Source organism: Mirounga angustirostris, unplaced genomic scaffold (genome assembly GCF_029215605.1).
Source record: "Mirounga angustirostris isolate CCGP_5_RB_7025 unplaced genomic scaffold, mMirAng1.0.hap1 SCAF_15, whole genome shotgun sequence".
In the NCBI taxonomy this organism is placed as follows: Eukaryota; Metazoa; Chordata; class Mammalia; order Carnivora; family Phocidae; genus Mirounga; species Mirounga angustirostris.
The window spans coordinates 23673083-23692587 of record NW_026991723.1 but is presented as its reverse complement, the minus strand read 5'-3'; the positions used below and the strand labels follow the sequence as shown (position 1 = coordinate 23692587).

At 40.5% G+C, this 19505-nt stretch overlaps 1 protein-coding gene across 1 annotated transcript; it reads left to right on the top strand.

The window, feature by feature from the left end:
- Nucleotides 1–391: 391 nt before the first annotated feature.
- On the top strand, nucleotides 392–4426 carry LOC135362748 (spermatogenesis-associated protein 31D1-like). The gene has a single exon (XM_064579876.1). The coding sequence runs from the start codon at nucleotides 392–394 to the stop codon at nucleotides 4424–4426; it is 4035 nt and encodes a 1344-aa protein (XP_064435946.1).
- The last annotated feature ends 15079 nt before the right edge of the window (nucleotides 4427–19505 follow it).

The window sequence follows — 19505 nt, the reverse complement described above, 5'->3', positions numbered from 1 at the left end:
GGATGTTGGTGGTGGTTGGGGGGGGCGCTACCTTTGCCAGATCTGCCAGGGTCACATATATTTGTTCTGGTCCTGGCTGCAGCTTTGTACCTCCTGTCTCCTCAGCCCCCTAGGCCGGCATCATGATACCATCCACTTTCGTCAACTGTTATGTCCAGATCCCTCCTGTGAGGTGTGTAATAGCACAACGGCTGAGGTCAATCGGCTGCTGTTCCCAGAGGCCCTGGAAGATGCTACTCCCTCTGTGATCCCCTTGGTTTCCACGGCTCCTGTGACTGACTCATCATTCACTTCATCCCCTGACTTCTCAGCAGTCCGTCCAGGAGACCTAATACCAGTGCCTTTGCCTGAGCCTTCCCCACCACCCCCCACTATCTTCTCACCTAACCCAATGACCTCTTTAGCTGACTTTTTCTTACCTTCACCCCCCAGGCACTCCCTGCCCCTGCAGCCAAAACCTTGGGATTCTGAATTCCCAGTGACCCATTCCATACCCCAGCCCCTTGCCTTTCCCCCTCTCCTACTACATGACATTCAGAAAGGGGATCCTGTTGTCCAACTAGAGGCCACTTTACCTCTGAATACCATCTCCGCTCTTGACCCCACCATTTCACAAGGAATCAACCTCTTACCAAATCTGTCCCAGGCAAGGAATCCCACTGATTCATTTGCTTGTCATCATGCACCACCAACCCTGTCTGTTTCACCACCGCCACACTGCACTTTAACTGTGACTCAATCTAAATCGATTTCCATCTCAATGAAGCCTGATCCCGAGAAGTCATCTCCAGATAGCCCTGCTGGGTTGTCCACTTATGTCCCAACAATTAGAGGTAGTGACTGCTCAAGCCTGTCAATTTCAGAATTCTCCTGTTGGCAGGCTCAGGCCAAGAACATGTGCCTCCCCATGTCAGCACACTCCAGTTTTCAGCAAGAGCAAATTTACCTCCATCTACCGGAAACCTATCTCTGGAGAGACTCTGTTACTAAGCACAAGGAGGTCAGTGAAATTTCTTTCCCTGGCCTTAACTTCCAGGCACTCTTGGAGAGAGAAATGAAGAATAGAATGGCCTTCCAGATTTTAAAGAAGAAAGTAAAAGAGGAGGGGCCATTTTCCAAACAAATGTGGTCAGAATACCAATGGACATCTGAAGGGAATTTGCTGCAGCCATCTGATGTACAGGTCATCACAGCCCCCCAAACTGGCTGGAATATTGAAGGCAAACCAGAGCAGCTGCGTATTTATCAGCAGCTCCTCAATGTCAAGTCTTTGGGGGAAAACTTGCATCAGAAATATAGCCAGTTCTTCTGGGGTCTTCCTTCTTTGCACAGTGAGTCCTTAGTAGCCACTCTCCTGTTTTCTAGTAGTACTTCCCCACTAGAGTCTCACTTTGTCTTATTCAATGGAATTCATAATACCTCTGCAGTCAAAATGCAGGATCTCGTATCTCCACCACTTTCTCATTCCCATCCCCTTCCTCTCCCCAGTGTACATCTCCAACCCTTGCCTCAAACCCTGTCCCAATCCCAGCCCCTAACTTTCACTCGGGTGAACACCCAGGCCCATTTTCAATCCCGCCTCCGAATCATACCATCTTCTTCTTCATCCCAGGTTAGGGACTGTGGAGTGTCTTTCCATAGATCCAAGAATGAGTCAGACTCTCATATCTTGACTGAACATCAACATCTGGAATGGCACGTGTTGCAGAAGCAACAGGAAAGCTTGTGGGGTTTAGTCCCTGTGTTCCAGAAATCTCAAGAAACCATTTGTCCTCGAGCTCCCAACCTTCCATTGGTTAGCCGGTCATCCCATGCCCATGTACCAGTCCCCATCCTTCCCGGCCATTTTCATATCACCTGTGAACCCCAGGAGACATTGCAGTTACATAGTCCAAGGAAGGTAATCCCACGCTGGTGCCTCCATGACTGTAGAAACCTAGAGTCCTTAGCACTGATGGAGCCTCAGTGTAAATTAACAGAAATCTCTCAGCAAAAAAGCAGACATGTTCACTCACAATTCTATGAGCTTCAGGGCCATAGTAGCAAGGATCTAGCAAAGACTGAACTGAATCTCCCAGGAAGAGTCCATGAGAGGGTCCCAACCAAGTTCCAGCTAAGGAAGGATATGAGGAGGAATCTTGGGTATATCCTAGAGAAGAGCCCACAAAGGGTCTCAGAATGCTACCTAGTGAAGGGTCGCAGGGCTGCCTTGGAGACAACAAGTAACTGTGTGTGTCATTCAAGGAATCACTCAGGGAATGAATTATTAAATGTCTCAAGGAAGGAGACAGACCAGAATCAAATCAAAAGCACTCTTAGATTACATATGAGCAAGAAGTTTTGGCAGATCACAGCAGGTAGGATTCCTATAGGTGTGTGTTATTCATGGCTGGCTGTTGACAATACCTTGTCTTTCTCTGGGAGTTCCCAGACTACCTCAAAAAACAGAAATTCAAAAAAGACTATGGTGGGTAGTGTTTACTGCCAGGTCGCCACTCTAGAACTTTCTTTTCTTGATCCCAAAACACGACAGGTGCTAGAGGCACATATTATAAGATTTCGCATGAGTCAGAGGTGGGGTCTACCCCTCAGGGTTCTTGAATCCATAAAATTCTATATGTTGAGAGAAGCCAAAACATGGCCTCTTCCCCAAGTTGACTTTCCCTCCTTAGCCATGCATATTTCTGGGGTGGATTCCAAAGCTGACTTTTTTAAACCCCTTAAGGGAAGCTCCAAAGCTTTTTTGGGAAACAGGGTGAGAACAGCAAATTCAGTCCCCACCCTGGATCATCCTCTCCCTACTATGTTATCTGTGGGCAATGAAGGACAGGGGGTCCTGAAGTCATCACACTCTCACACTGAACACAAGCCTGCAGAGTGTATCCAGATAGCTGAGTGCGGCAGCCAGACTTTTCAGCCCCTGACACACAGCATCGGAGCTCAAGTCAGACCCAGTGAGACTGTAACAAAAAACACATGTGGCCCAGAGGTGCCCACAAGGCAAGCTGCGGCTGGACATGAGCCAAGGCATGAGAATGTGGGTTCCAGCAACAGAGTAGAAATGGTACAGGGCAAAGTGATGGTGGAGAAGAATTTAGAACATTCTGCCATGTCCAACCTGTCCACGGATATATTCGACACTGAGGAGCTCTGGACTCTTCAATCCCAATCTTGTGACACCTTGACAACCAGTGAGTTGGGAAGCTCCAAAATGATAAATGTCAGTATGAGTAAGGTAGAAACTGGCCTGACCACTGAACATCCCTCGCCAAAAATACTGGTTCCCCAAGATTCTAAGCTATCAGAGCTGAAAAGACAGCTTCTGAGTGAGTTAAAGTTTAAATTGGAGAGTGAGGAGCATAACCAGGCTCAAAGATGTCCCACTGACATGCCCCTTACTTCAGATAGCTTGACTTCCAAGGCTTCCCTGACTCCGTCCCAGAGTGTCTGCAGTGGGGACATGGACGCGTCCCAGGTGCTGCATGTTCAATTGGAGGACAGCAGAATTAGCACGGGGCAGCAGCAGGAGTCCTGGGACTCTAAGCTGGCCTTCTGTAAGTGCCGGGCTAAGAATTTCCCACAAAGAGAAAGTGAAAGGAAAGTGAGACCTCAGGATTCCCAAGCAAGAAAGTGTGGAAGTGAGGACTCAGGAGTAGGGACATCTGTAGGCAGAAAGGAGAGCTACCGTGTTGAGGACAGAAAATTAGAGAGGGCTTCCCCATCTCTGTCACAGAATGAACAGTTTCCTCCTGAAAGTTACTTCAGAAAAAAGATGAGGCACTTTTTTCAGTGGATCAATTCCAAGAAAAAAATCACAGGGCAGCAGGAAAGTCCCCAGCAAAAAGGCAAGTTCATGTCAACCTTAGTGCAGCACCAAGACCCCGTTCAAAGTGTGACTACTTTTGTGAGTGATGGGCCTCCTGAAGCTCACAAGCTCATGACTACCACTGGGAAGGTCCTAGAAGAGAAGCTGGCATGTAGGTATGGACCTGAGGCCTCAGCATTAAGCCAGCAGCAGGAGGAACTACAGGCCCAGGTAGGGCCTGACAAGAGATATTCCTCCAACTGTTGGGCTCTCTCTGACCCACAACAAAAGAAACGGGCAAGTATCAAGTCCTGCAGCCATGAAGCCGTCTGTGCTGGCCAGAACCGTCTTAGAAGTGTCAGACAGAACAGACACAGGGTCAGACATCCCCGAAAAGTTGTGGCCTTCAAGGACCAGGTATTAAGCCAGAGTCAACCCCCTTCTTCTCTGCCCTCCGGGGAACCTGTGCCTCATCCAAGCCTCACCTGTGTGCATCAAGTATGCCAGGTCCTTTCGGCCACCAGGGGTGACCCTGGTGGAAGTACTGTGTTTAGTGATTTGACTCTTCTACTCAAGCAGAAAATGCTTCTCCAGCACTTCCACAGAGAAAAATTTCCCTAAAGAAATCATTCTGTCCTTGTTAAGAAAGCCTCACAGTTTTCATGACAATATATCCTCTGATGAGAACAACCTTCAGCACAACAAAGAATATCAATCCTCCTCAATAAATGTTTCTTCTAATAGAGAGTGCTGTTCTCTGTGTGCTGCACTGGGCCTGGGGCTGGGGCTTGTGCTTAGGGAAAGGAGGAACTGTGTTCAGCTCTTACTGGTTTCCTCTTTGGCTTCTGTAAGTGCACCAGTCCCTTGTAAGAAGCCGGACAGTGGCCTTCTCAGTTTTATCCTGGGGTCCTTTATTTGACCCGCTCAGATGTCCTGTCTTTAAAACATTTACTTTTTTTTTTTTCATAAAAAGTACAAAAAGCTTACTCTGAAAACCTTCAGGCCTTTACAAAGTGAGAAAAACTCTTAAAGTCTAGAATTTGGTTCAAACTCTCTTTTTTTTAAAGCTTTTTATTTATTTATTGAAAGAGAGAGAATGATAGAGGGAGCATGAGTAGGGAAGAGGGTCAGAGGGAGAAGCAGACTCCCTGCTGAGCAGGGAGCCTGATGCGGGACTCGATCCTGGGACTCCAGGATCATGACCTGAGACGAAGGCAGTCGCTTAACCAACTGAGTCACCCAGGCGCCCCCAAACTCTCTTTTCATCTGCTCCCAAGCTATCTGTTTGGTGGGGTGAGTTACTATGTCCCCTAGGCCTCACCTCCTGGAGGCTACTCAGGGCTTATTAGAACCCAATGATACCATTTCAGCATAAGAGTATATGGGATAGTCTTTGAGCATAAAGACAGTACATCCAGGGATGTTTCCAGGGACAATTGTCCTCCTGTATCATGCCTGCCTTCCCAAACATGCAACATTTTACATCAAGGTTACAGTAGTTTAGGAGTGCATTAATTATCTATTGCTGTGTAATGGATACTACAAAATTTAGTGGCTTAAAAAATACATACTTATTATCTCACGGTTTTTGTGGGTCAGAAATTCAGGTGAGACCTCCCTGGATCTTCTGCTTCAAGGCTGCAATTAAGGTGTTTGCTGAGGCTACATTCTCATCTGAAGGCTTGACTGGGGAAGGACCAACTCCTGTACTCATTCACACAGTTGTTGGCAGGATGCAGTTCCTCAAAGCCTGTTGGACTGGGATCCTCAGAACCTTGCTGGCTCTTGGCTGGAGCTGGCTGGTTCCTTGTCATGTGGGCTTCTCCAACATGGCAGCTTACTTCATCAAAGCAAGGAGAGAATTTGCAAACAACTCAGAAATTACAATCTTTTGTAAACTAATAACGGAAATGACATCCCATTACCTTTCCTTTATTCTATTAGTCAGAGGCAAATCACTAAGTCGTGCCTATGCTCAAAGGGAGGGGTAATTACACAAGGGTTGAACATCAGGAAGTGGGGATCATTGGAATCTTCTTAGAAGTCTTCCTAATGCAAGGGTTTCTTCTTGGACACCCTACTCAGTTTGCTGAAGCAAAAGTGCCAAAGGTGCCAAGTGGATCTTTGTCTCATTCATACCAAGTCATCAAGGTTAAAACTGTTTAATGGCTAAATGGAGTGGTGGCTGGTAAGTAACATCAAAGAGACTGGAGCATCCAAAAAGGAAGGAAAGGTGGTATAGAGAGGTAAAGGTAGTATGGGTTTATCCTGAATGGTAAAGTAAAATGAGCCCTCAGGACCACCTGACTTACCAGTATTCAGACTTAGAGGGGAGGAAAAAGTAGGTGTAACATGTCTTATCCTGGCTCTACCACAGTCTCTCCACTTTGCCCTAGCTCCCAGACCACTCTCAGACCATAGGTCTAAAGAAGTAACCTTCAGCTTTTGTAGGCCTAGTCAAGCTTATAGAGGAAGCAACCCCTTCAGGTTGCAAGGTTTCATTTCTGTTCTTATTAATTAATATATTTAATATAGTACATCCTTCATTTCAAATTTAACTCTCATAGCTTGAACATCAGAGAGAATTGGTCATCCAGTAGATGGAAAAGCCAGTACTAGGGATCTTAGAGCATATAACTCCCATTTTGAGATATTTTCCATGTACATATGGCTTGAGCACTTCTAGCTAAGGGAGATGTGAAGGCATAAAGGGGTTGAGTTAATGACCCGGGGTCACATAACAAGTCATAGCTAATGTCTATTTCTTCCCTTCAGAGAAATATTGAATGAGGCAATGAGACAGAACTTGGACACTTAGAACATCTAGGAAGTGATCTGTCCAAATTACTTCGTAACACCATCCATGAGTGATCTCATACTTTTTTTCTGCTTCTAGGATTGTTTTCCTTTCTTCCAGATTCCTGTTTCTATGGGAAAGCATCAGGATCATAAAAAACTAAGAAAGTGTATTAGCTGAAAAATGATTGGAGAGATGAAGATCAATTTCTCTAGAAAAAGATGTGCTTTGTGCCCACAGTCAGGGATCACAGTGTTATGAAATTTTAGGAGAGTGCCATTTACGTGATATAGTGTGGTGCCTGAAGAATTGTCCCGGACATATAATGCAGTGGGAATGGGTTACCTGAATTTTTACAACCTCAAGCTTAAACTCTAAACCTAACCTCAGGGTTGACAAAATGCATGAATTGATGGGTACCTTAATGTGGACTGGGCATGGGGACCCCAGTTCCCAGCTTCAGGCATTGTGAATTTCTCTGGTGCCAGGTGGTGCCTAAGGCGATCAGATTCCTTGAGGCAGCTGTCAGAAGGACTAACACAGAACTGTGCCCCAATCGGTGGTTGCAGTGAAAGAGCCCAGGCTATGAGAAGGGGCTCTTCTCTTGAGCTCTTTCCCCTAGAACTTCCATTGGTCCTGGATCAGAGCCTAAACTAGGCTATTTTCCTGGGGTCACAAGGGCACATTTGGTCTTCATTAGGAAGGCCAAGTGGCAGGTTCAGAGACTTGTAGAGGCTGCCTCCTTATTTCTCCCAGGAGACTCAAGATCTGTTCCTTCCTGCATTGGTGGGAGTGGGGAAGCAGGGAAAGAACTGATTCATATATAAGTGTAGCAGTGCTTCCCTGTGGGGGGGAGATTGGGCTGGCAATGACAAGAGTGGGTAATTTTTCTTCATAGGGATTCTTTCCCAGCTTTAGGCAGCCTTCATTTGAGGCAGGATATTATACCAAGCTATTGATTGCTGCTTCTATTCCCTGCCAGAGGGGACTCCAGAAGGAACAAAAGTTCACTTCCCTTTTTGTCTTACAGGAAGTTCTGAGCTTCTGTCTCAGGGGTTAATGGTTTTCATTTTTCCTGACCCCCAAAGAGAAGTTGTGAGGCACCTGTTGATAGTCCTGTCCAGACTCTTACGGGTGAGGAAAATTTTCACCAGGTGTTCTCAGGAGAGAGGAGATAGGGGTTGATGTAGGTGCTGGGTTGAAAGGAGAGTTGCCTGAAGGTACCAGTGGCTCCAGCGACTTGATACTAAGGGTGTAAGGTGAGTTCCTGAGTGGATGGGTTCTGTGTGGAAGTCCTCTAGGAGACAGCACTATTTTTCTGAGGGATGAAATGATGTTTGCTGAGATGAATGATCATCAAGCCGCATTACCTTGGGAGCTGCAACAAAATACTGCATTGCCACACTGGCCAAAGTGGCTATACAACCCACTGGCCTGTTAATGGGCCAACGGAGCTTGGGCAACGAACATCCCAGTGGCTACCATGATGGACTCAAGAGCAGAGTCTCTTTCTTACATATTTGCCTGATATTGTATATTTGCCTGAGAGCAAAAGCCTCTCCCCCCCACCCCCCATCCCTGTTGCCAATGATGACTAATATTGGATACCTTCCTTCAACATGGGGGCTCTGATCCAGCTTTAATTTAATTTAGAAAAATTAAGTAGCTTGTTGTATTTCAATTTTGTAAAAAATGCTTTTATGTATATTATCCCATTTAATATTACAATCCTTCAAAGTAGATTTCTTTTTAATTTTTTTATTTAAATTCAATTAATTAACATATAATGCATTATTGGTTTCAGATGTAGAGTTCAGTGATTCATCAGTCTTATATAATACCCAGTGTTCATTATATCCCCATGCCCTCCTTAATGTCCATCACCCAGTTACCCCATCCTCTGACTTCCCCCTCCCCTCCAGCCACCTGTTTGTTTCCTATGATTAAGAGTTTGTTATGGTTTGTCTCATGGTTTATGGTTTATGGTTTGTCTCACTCTCTGATTTCATCTTGTTTTATTTTTTCCTCTCTTCCCCTATGATCCTCTGTTTTGATGCTTAAATTCCACATATGAGTGATACCATATGATAATTGTCTTTCTCTGATTGACTTATTTCACTTAGCATAATACCCTCTAGTTCCATCCACATCATTGCAAATTGCAAGATTTCATTTTTTTGATGGCTGAGTAGTATTCCATTGTGTATATACACCACATCTTCTTTATCCATTCATCTGTCGATGGATATCTGCGCTCTTTCCATAGTTTGGCTATTATGGAAATTGCTCCTATAAACATTGGGATGCAGGTGCCCCTTCAGATCACTACATTTGTATGTTTGGGGTAATACCCCGTAGTGCAATTGCTGGGTCAAAGGGTAGTTCTATTTTTAACTTTTTGAGGATGCTCCATACTGTTTTGCAGAGTGACTGTACCAGCTTGCATTCCCACCCACAGTGTATGAGGTTCCCCTTTTTCCGCATCCTTGCCAACATCTGTTGTTTCCCGACTTGTTCATTTAGCCATTCTGACTGGTGTGAGATGGTATTTCATTGTGGTTTTGATTTGTCTTTCCCTGATGACAAGTGATGTGGAGCATTTTTTTCATGTGTCTATTGGCCATTTGTATGTCTTTGGAGAAATGTCTGTTCATATCTTCTGCCCATTTCTTGATTGGATTATTTGTTCTTTGGGTGTTGAGTTTGATAAGTTCTTTATAGGTTTTGGATACTAGCCCTTTATCTGACATGTCATTTGCAAATATCTTTTCCCATTCTGTCCATTGTCTTTTGGTTTTGTTGACTGTTTCCTTTTTTGTGCACAAGCTTTTTATCTTGATGAAGTCCCAATAGTTCATTTTTGCCCTTGCTTCCCTGCCTTTAGCCACATTTCTAGCAAGAAGTTGCTGTGGCTGAGGTTACAGAGGTTGCTGCCTGTGTTCTCCTCTAGGATTTTGATGGATTCCTGTCTCACATTGAGGTCTTTCATCCACTTTGAGTCTATTTTTATGTATGGTGTAAGGAAATGGCCCAGTTTCATTTTTCTGCATGTGGCTGTCCAATTTTCTCAACACCATTTGTTGAAGAGACTGTCTTTTTTCTATTGGACATTCTTTCCTGCTTAATCAAAGATGAGTTGACCATAGTGTTGAGGGTACATTTCTGGGTTCTTTATTCTGTTCCATTGATCTATGTGTCTGTTTTTGTGCCAGTACCATACTGTCCTGATGATGACAGCTTATTGTAATAGAGCTTAAAGTCCAGAATTGTGATGCCGCCAGTTTTGGTTTTCTTTTTCAACATTCCTTTAGCTATTCAGGGTCTTTTCCGGCTCCATACAAATTTTAGGATTATTTGTTCCAGCTCTGTGAAAAAAGTTGATGGTGTTTTGATAGGGATTGCATTGAATGTATAGATTGCTCTAGGTAACATAGACATTTTAACAATATTTGGTCTTCCAAACCTTGAGCATGGAATGTTTTTCCATTTCTTTGTGACTTCCTTAATTTCTTCCATTAGTATTCTATAGTTTTCTGAGTACAGATCTTTTGCCTCATTGGTTAGGTTTATTCCTAGGTATCTTATGGTTTTGGGTGCAATTGTAAATGGGATCGACTCCTTAATTTCTCTTTCTTCTGTCTTGTTGCTGGTGTTTAGAAATGCAACTGATTTCTGTGCATTGATTTTATATCCTGCCACTTTGCTGAATTCCTGTATGAGGTCTAGCAATTTTGGGGTGGAGTCTTCTGGGTTTTCCACATAAAGTATCATGTCATCTGCAAAGAGTGAGAGTTTGACTTCTTCTTTGCAGATTCAGATGCCTTTTATTTAGGTTTGTTGTCTGATTGCTGAGGCTAGGACTTCTAGTACTATGTTGAATAGACGTGGTGATAATGGATGTCCCTGTTGTGTTCCTGACCTTAGGGGAAAAGCTCTCAGTTTTTCCCCATTGAGAATGGTATTCGCTGTGGGCTTTTCATATATGGCTTTATGATATTGAGGTATGTTCCCTCTATCCCTACAAAGTGAAGAGTTTTAATCAAGAAAGGATGCTGTACTTTGTCAAATGCTTTTTCTGCATCTATTGAGAGGATCATATGGCTCTTGTCTTTTCTTTTATTTATATAGTGTATCACATTGATTGATTTGTGGATGTTGAACCAACCTTGCAGCCCAGGAATAAATCCCACTTGGTCATGGTGAATAATCCTTTTAATGTACTGTTGGATCCTGTTGGCTAGTATTTTGGTGAGAATTTTGGCATCCTTCTTGCTCAGGAATGTTGTTCTGTAATTCTCCTTTTTGGTGGGGTCTTTGTCTGGTTTTGGGGTCAAGGTAATGCTGGCCTCATAGAAAGAGTTTGGAAGTTTTCCTTCCACTTCTATTTTTTGAAACAGCTTCAGAAGAATAGGTATTAATTCTTCTTTAAGTGTTTGGTAGAATTCTCCTGGGAAGCCATCCGGCCCTGGGCTCTTGTTTGTTGGGAGATTTTTGATGACTGCTTCAATTTCCTTAGTGGTTATAGGTCTGTTCAGGTTTTCTAGTTCTTCCTGTTTCATTCTGGTAGTATATACGTCTCTAGGAATGCATCCATTTCTTCCAGATTGCCTAATTTGTTGGCATATAGTTGCTCATAATATGTTCTTAAAATTGCTTGTATTTCTTTGGCATTGGTTGTGATCTCTCCTCTTTCATTCACGATTTTATTTGGGTCCTTTCTCTTTCTTTTTTGATAAGTCTGGCCAGCAATTTATCAGTCTAATTAATTCTTTCAAAGAATGAGCTCCTAGTTTTGTTGATCTGTTCTACTATTCTTTTGGTTTCTATTTCATTGATTTCTGTTGGGTTAAGCACCCAACTCTTGGTTTCGGGTCAGGTCATGTTCTCATAGGTTGTGGGATGGAACCCTGCATTGGGCTCCACACTCAAGCAGGGAGTCTGCTTGAAGATTCTCTCCCTTTGCCTCTCCCCCGACTCATGCACATGTGTGCTCTCCCTCAAATAAGTATATCTTTAAAAAAAATAAATAAAAAAATATGAAGTTATAGTTCAATGATATCTTATAAATTTAAGAGAGGAATTTTACTTCTGATAGTTTATCCTACACCATACACTCGTTGGTTTTAAGAATTTTGAATGTCTGATCTTTTTTTGTGCATTTCTTGTAGAATATAGATAAAATTATCTATGAATACACATACTGCATATATAAATATGTACACAGTATACATAATACTCAGTTAAAATAAATTCACATAGCCACTTAGACACTGTGAGGTCTTATTACCCTCCTCTTGAATTTGGGCTAGGCTGTGACTATTAACCAATAAAGAACATATAGTAACCCTATGCCAATTCTGGCTTCTGTCTTGCTCCTTGAGATTCCTGAGCTGCAGTGTAAAAGGATACGGTAGAGCAGACCAGGTGCCAGCTGGGTATTTCCTAGAGAACCAATCAGTGCCACCAGGGGAAGAAGAATTGTCTGGCTGAGCCCTGCTCAAATTCTTAATTCACAAAATCATAAGATACAGTAAAAGTATTATTTGTTTTAAGCCACTAAGTTTTGCGGTAGTTTGAGTAATACAATCAGAACAGAATAATATATGCATATTTATACACACACACGCACACACATAGATAGCTAAATACATGAGTGCACCCAAACACACACGGCGATAAATGCCCACTTTTTTTTCCTAAAAAGATTAATAAGAAACTATTAATAGTGACTTCTTCAAGGGACAGAAACTTATTCCTTTTCACAAGATGGCTATCTTTACTCTGAATTTTTGAACTTTGCCTTTTGTAATTGCACTTTTATATATTTTTCTTTTTTCTTTTTCTTTTTCTTTTTTTGCTAGAAGGCCTATCTGGGTAGTGAAATGAAAAGCTATCTCTTCCTTACATGTTTTCTGTATTTAAAAAACTAACACATTTTATGAAAATTAAAATTAATCTGTGGGACTGAAAGAAAAAAGAGAATACACACTTTCTAACCATACTTTCTTACAACAATCTCTTTTTCTTATTTTGTACAATGCATTCTTTCTCTTCAATCCCATTTACCTGACTTTAGCACATTTTACAGCACTGGCAATATTCTAGCCTGGTTCTAATTCTATTATTTTCCTATGCTTCATTTCTTCCACTATATTTTGAAATCATCACCCTTCACTGTTCAGTTCTTAGTCACAATACCATATGCTTAAAGTCAAATCCAACCCACAGCAAATGAAATATCGAATCTACCAACAGAGACCCTTTTCTCTCTTCTAAAGAAAGGAAGAACTGAATGATGACATGTTCTCTTTGTCATGGGCATTGTTATTGATGATATCAAGTTGATATATTCAGGCATTGCAGCACAGAGTAGAAAAGCTTTTTTGATTCCTATTCAAGTTATCCAAAGAAAGGAGCCCCCAAATGCCCTAACTAAATAAAAAATATCTGCCATTTTTCAAACACATTGCACTTTATTAGAAGTCTGAATGAATTACATTTGGGAAACAGACTCTAAGTTTGTAATAGACAGTTTTTTCCCTAGAATGAAACATGAAAAGAAAATAATTCTGGAAACACATCTGTCACAGGTTAGGTTCTGTGGAAACACACAATGAAATGGAATATGGCGTATTGATTAGGTATGATTAGGGATCCATACCTGTAGAAGGAAGGAGAAGAGAGGAGAACTGATCAAAGAGGGAAGTCAAACTATGTTGCAGGCCCACAAAACCTTGTCTAACCCCATGGGAGGTTCTACAGTGTACATTCATGAAAGTGTCCTGCAGTGGGCTAAATGGGCCTTATATCTTTGATGCGGTCAGTCACTGTATTTGGACTGCTCCAGAAAGGATTTACTCTTGGGTAATGCAGCCTTCTGCAACTGAGGCAATTTAAAAAAAATTTTTTATTGTTATGTTAATCACCATACATTAATTACATCATTAGTTTTTGATGTAGTGTTCCATGATTCATTGTTTGTGCATAACACCCAGTGCTCCATGCAGAACGTGCCCCCTTTAATACCCATCACCAGACTAACCCATCCTCCCACCCCCTCCCCTCTAGAACCCTCAGTTTGTTTTTCAGAGTCCATCGTCTCTCATGGTTCGTCTACCCCTCCAATTTCCCCCCCCTTCATTCTTCCCCTCCTGCTATCTCCTTTTTTTTTTTTTTTCTTAACACTGAAACAAATAATGCAATATATGTTAGGCAACTGAGGCAATTGTGAAGGGGATGAGAGCTGGAGGTTGACTGTCGACAGTACTCCCGGGAGCTGGCCAACAAGTCATTCTTTAAATGGAAATTTGGGCCTTGTTTCTCCAAGTCTGCCACACATCCTATGCAAAACCATTTAAGTCTTCTGCACCAGATTTATAAGGGTTTACTGATGTATGAAGTCAACCAAGATTTTGAGACAGAGATTTTCATTTTTCTCTAATCCTTTAGTGGCCCACATAGGCAAAATCGTCGTATGTGTGCTTGAGATAAACAGGTAAATTAGAATGACATGGATTTGTATAACACATTATCATTTATAAAATGTTATTCACATATATCAGCCCTTTGACTCTAATGACAAACTTAACTTCTTTTTATTATCCATTGTTAGAAATGATAAACTTAAGGTTGAAAGAACAAGTGATTTGCTGAGTGTTATTGTAGATAATTAGAGGCAGAGCTGTGATCTTCTGACTCCAAGCCCCACCATTATAAATGCAACATATCATAGCAGAGATACCATGTGATTTGTGATTTGGACTCAGTCAACTCTGGTTATATTCCAGTATTTCCATTTATTAGCTGTATAAGCTTGGGCAACTTTGTCTAAACTTTGTAAGGCTTAATTCTTCACACATAAAGTATAACAACAACAACACACTTCTTACTGTCATTAAATGTGTTAATTTAAATGAAGTGTGTAAAGAATCTAGTATAATGCATGGCACACAATAGGCATTTAATCAATTGAAGTTCTTTTTTTATACTTGTCAAAGTCACATTTCATTTGTGTTTGTGAACTGTCTGAACACAAATCACCAGCATTACCACCAGAAATGGCCTGCTCTCAAAGCTCTAAACTCAAGTCATCCACAGATGGGTGGTAAAAACATAAAACTGTTTTTAAATTTTTAAAAATTAAATTTTTAAAGTCATACAATCTTGAAGAAGTTGCATATTCTCTCTTGGCCTCAGTGTCCTTCCAAAAAATACATGTTTAGTAATGTGGGTTAAAAATTCTATGATCATATCCAGATCCAAAATTCTAAGTGTCTATAAATTCACTGAACAATGTGCTTACAGTCCTCTTAGGCTAGTGGAGTGATAAAGGAAATAATATGGGGTAACCACTGAGTACTGAAACCTAGTAACACATGGGCTCTTCTGAAAACAAAACAAAACAAAACAAAAAAAAACAAACCCTTGTATATGAAGCCTCCAATGTTTGTGGTTATTTTTGGCATGGCCACTAACTGATTGTGTCTGAAACCAACCTTAGACTGGCCCAAAAGTACCTCCTATCAAGCCCTGTCAACATTTGAATGAGTAAGAGTACTGAACCAGGAAGATTATTCTGGAACAGACTAAGCTTCTAGACCTAACTACCAAGTTATGAGAAAGACCAAGGAGAATAAATGACATCAAGGGGATTCAGTCAGTAAAACTCAGATGGTGAGAATTTGTGAAAAATTCTGTGCAGCAAAAGGAAGAGAGAGAGATGAAGATATAAAGAAGGGGAAGCTTGATAAAAAGTATTTAAGAGGCATATTAACCAATTTTAATTGGAAAATTGTTTCAATCCTTATGTGAGCCAGTAAACTTAAATTGACATTTATGAGATAATCATGGAAATCTGAACAGTGACTGGATATTTAATGACATTTAGAGAAAGTATTGATAATTTTTAAGTTGGCATTATGCTTTTTGGCTCTATTTTGAAAAAGAATCCTTATTTTTAGAGATACATGCTGAAATATTTATGTATTAAATGATGTGATATCAGAGATTTGCTCCAAATGGGGTGGTGAAGAATGGGTAAAAGTATAGATGACACAAAATTGGAGATTAATGGATAATTACTCAAGTTGAGTGATACTATACTTTCTGCTTTTATGTTTGAAACTTTCCATCATAAAAGTTAAAATACACATACACATATACACATATATACTAAGATTTAGCTCAAGGAGAGAACTGAATCCTCCTGATAATACAAGTGAAGCCTGCATCCAGAATGCTCTTTCCTTGGAAATCTCTTGCTGACACTATGACTAAAAATGGATAATACCCATTAACCACAAAGTTCCCATGAAATGGGACAGAGATGATTTCAGAACCTTTTATGGAAAACCCCTAGAGAGTGTTACTTGAAATCCATGGCATTAAAGCAAAAGTTTGACTTAATTCCAGCAAGAGTTTTTTGCAAAAACGTCTCTGCCTCATCAAATTTTGTTATGAAGAAACTGTGTGAATTTTCCTTTCACTGTGTTGGTCCTGGGTATTTGGATAGGGTGAGGAAATTCTAAAGCCCCTGCAGCATTTGTATGCAGCAAGGGACATTTATATAGGTTAAAAGTTGGGGGGACTTTATTTCTAAAAATGCTTCTGTTCTGATGAAGAAGTCTATTTCACAGATGAAGCAAGTCACTGTCTCTGCAGAGATAGTAATTCCTGTAAAGGGAGCAGGGGAAGGTAGAAGTTATAGCCACAGTGAAATTTCTTTTTTTTAATTCATGTCTGCCTTTATACAAGGTCCTCAAATTGTCCCATTGATGGCAGTAATCAAAAATAGAGAATGGTAATACACCATTCTGACACACATATGTACACACCACACACACACACATGCACAACACAAGAGTGATAGCTGATGGACTGTGATGGTTCTTTCCAGCCCCAATTATGATTGATAGCATTCCATTACTTTTATGCTTATTTTAAAATTCCCTTGACACAGATTGATTAAAGGCACAGACCTCTATGAACCTATGAAAAATTTATGGATTTTGAAAGAGCTTTAACATGTACCATTTGAGCACAAATCATTTCCTGGCTGTCACTGTTTTTCCCACAATCTCTCTTATGTTGGCAATATATGTTTAATAATCAAAAACTGATGCTTGGGATTAAAGCATCAAGATGTTACAGAATAAAGCAACAACAAAAAAAGAAATTAGATTTGTATGATTTTAACTATTCTTTAATCTGCTTCTGGGCAACAAAATGATTTGTGTCAGCCGTTATTGCATTAAACTTTAATTTTCTTCCACCGGCACAGGATTATATAAAGGAGTATTGGATTGCACTCAGCATGGATTAACCGAGCACTGTCTCTGCTGCCAAGGAGCAAATGGATTTCCTTCTTTCTTTGATTTATATTTTTATTGCTGTTTTCCCCCTCCTTCTAATTCCCATTACCCTTCTGTTTGCCAGCTCTGAGATACCCTGTAGGAGCAGCAGAAAGGCAGGCAGAATTATTGGCTTATTGCATATATTTATGTTCCAAGGCTTCTCAGTCATCTATGTCAGAGGAATAAAGTAGCCTCCAGCCATGGGGACTGCATGCCAGTTTTAAACTATTAAATTAAAACTTTTTTTAAGGTAAAAAGTCACCTTTTACCTGCTTAAAATTGGCAAAACTAGCTAGGTTTTGCCTCCTTTCTGATATCTTGGCTGTATCTATAGTGGGTGGAGAAAACTGCTGTTGAGATAGACAAAAGAAAAAGATCCCAGGGCTCCTTTTTTGCACACAAGTGGGTATATGCAGCAGAGCCACTGAGATTCAGAAGGCTTCTAGAAGAGGCTCTCTTTGGCCTTCACCTTAGGGTCTTTGAGATACAAATGTGTTTCTGGAAACAAGAGTAAATACTCTCCCTCCATTCAGAGGAATAGAGAGAGGGCTGACTGCCTGCTCCCTGCATAGAGCGTAGAGGGGGCTTTAGAAACAAGACTCTAAGACTATAGCTGAGTAAGCCAACCAAATCCGATTGTGTCAAGGAAACAAGAAGAAGCATGTATTAGATTTGGTCTGCAGAAATCTCTAGATTTCTGAAGAAGAAAATAAACCTAACTGATTTCAATTTTGGTTTTGGTTTGAGACTTCTTGAGAATAATGAATTCCTGGATCTCAGAAGAGTGGCTATCAGGTAGGATGTCCATAGCAGATGCCACTTAGCAGTACTTCTCAGGAAGGATCCACGTGTCCAAATTGGGGCCTAACTCTTTTGAGATTGAGCAGCCCCTGCACTGGGGAATGGAATTTATTCTCCAAAGGAGCCCAAATGGGTTGACACAAGCCAAAGAAGCTTATATGAGATTAAGAGAACCATTTCAAAGAGTAGAATAAAGATTAAGAAAACCATTGGCAGGCCATTAAAACAAAAGACTAAGACCCAATTAATGGAGCAAAGAAGTTTCTACAGAATTTGAAGAATAAAAAAATTATTCATGAATTCATCCTTAAGTATCTTTTGGATACACAATACATTCAAAGTGTAAACTATGGAAGTATGGTTAGATGTGAATCATCTTCATTCAGACCTTTTAGTACATCTACTCAGGTAGTAAATAGGTAGGATTTGTTTCCAAAACCAAGAGTCACTTGTAACTTGTCACAAATCTTTATATTTCAGTATATTTGCATATCGGACATGATGTTACATCATAAAGAACAAATGAAATATTCAAAAACTTCACTCCAAAGACATAATATCTGGCCCAGATATTCAACAAATGTTTGTTCCATTCTTCTCCTTTGGCCCTGTGATGCTATTAGGACATATCACAATCATTTGGTAAAAACCATTTTCTTCAAAGGCCACTTTGGTTTTTCATTAATTATAATGTGTTAAGTAGAGTCCATGTACACCAAATTTATATCAAATTCTATTCTATATTGAACAAACTGTTATCTTGAAGTTCCTGGATAGACTAAATTTGACTCCATCATTCCTGTTTTCTCCAATGGATTTTTGGAAATTGTATAGAATTTTCAGCTTCTGCTGAGAATATTGACCTTAAAGGAGCTTCTTGTGTATAGATAATTCTCTAGAACCCCTTGCCATAGAGATAAAAACGGCCATGCCACAGAAAAGTATACCTGAGATTGAATATTCATAGGTCACTTGCAGTTAGAATCTTCTCCAGTTAGGCCAGACATCTACTATATCTTGTTTTGGACACTAGCAGTTACCTATAAAAATGTCCCTAAGATTCAATGAAAACTTATACTATCTTAGAAAAAATGAGGAGGAAAACAATTTAAAGAACATAAAAGGTAAAGAAAACAAGAGAGATCCTCTACTAAACATAGTGGAGTTCCATATAAAACACCATGGCTTATGTCTAATGCCCTAGGTAGAAATTAGAAATAAAGTTTGTCTTTTCTCTATAGTTTTTTCCCTATTTAGCAAGCTTCTTCTGGTCTAATATCCAGTGCTCTCGGGTCCCCCTTTGTTCTCCTTAAAAAACAAAAGTCTTTAAAAAGACTCTCCTAAGTTTAGTCATCCTAAAATCTAAATAACAAGAATAGTTTTAAGTATTATTTCATTTTCCCTATACAACACTTACATCACTAAATCTTGGTTGTATTAATGAAATAAAACCTCAGAGCTCCTGAAATTTTGAGTTTTGTTTTTTTGTTCACTTGTTTTACTAAGCAGTCAGCTACCTTTACATAAATCTATGTGCATTGAGGTCACATTAAAAACACTAGGAATTTATGCCTAAGTTTATGATCAGCCAGCCAAATGTTTCATTTCAATATGTAGCTTTTTAAAAAAATTCCATGTGGAAGATAACTTTTATATTTGTTAGGTTTATGTTGCAATAGTAACATGTAACAAACATTCCCAAAATTCAGTGTGTGTACTCTGTTTACTATCACCAACTATATGCTGTTTT

Bases quoted from the DNA above. Each gene is read 5' to 3' on its own strand.
- LOC135362748 (XM_064579876.1), top strand. From the start codon at position 392: ATGACCTCTTTAGCTGACTTTTTCTTACCTTCACCCCCCAGGCACTCC.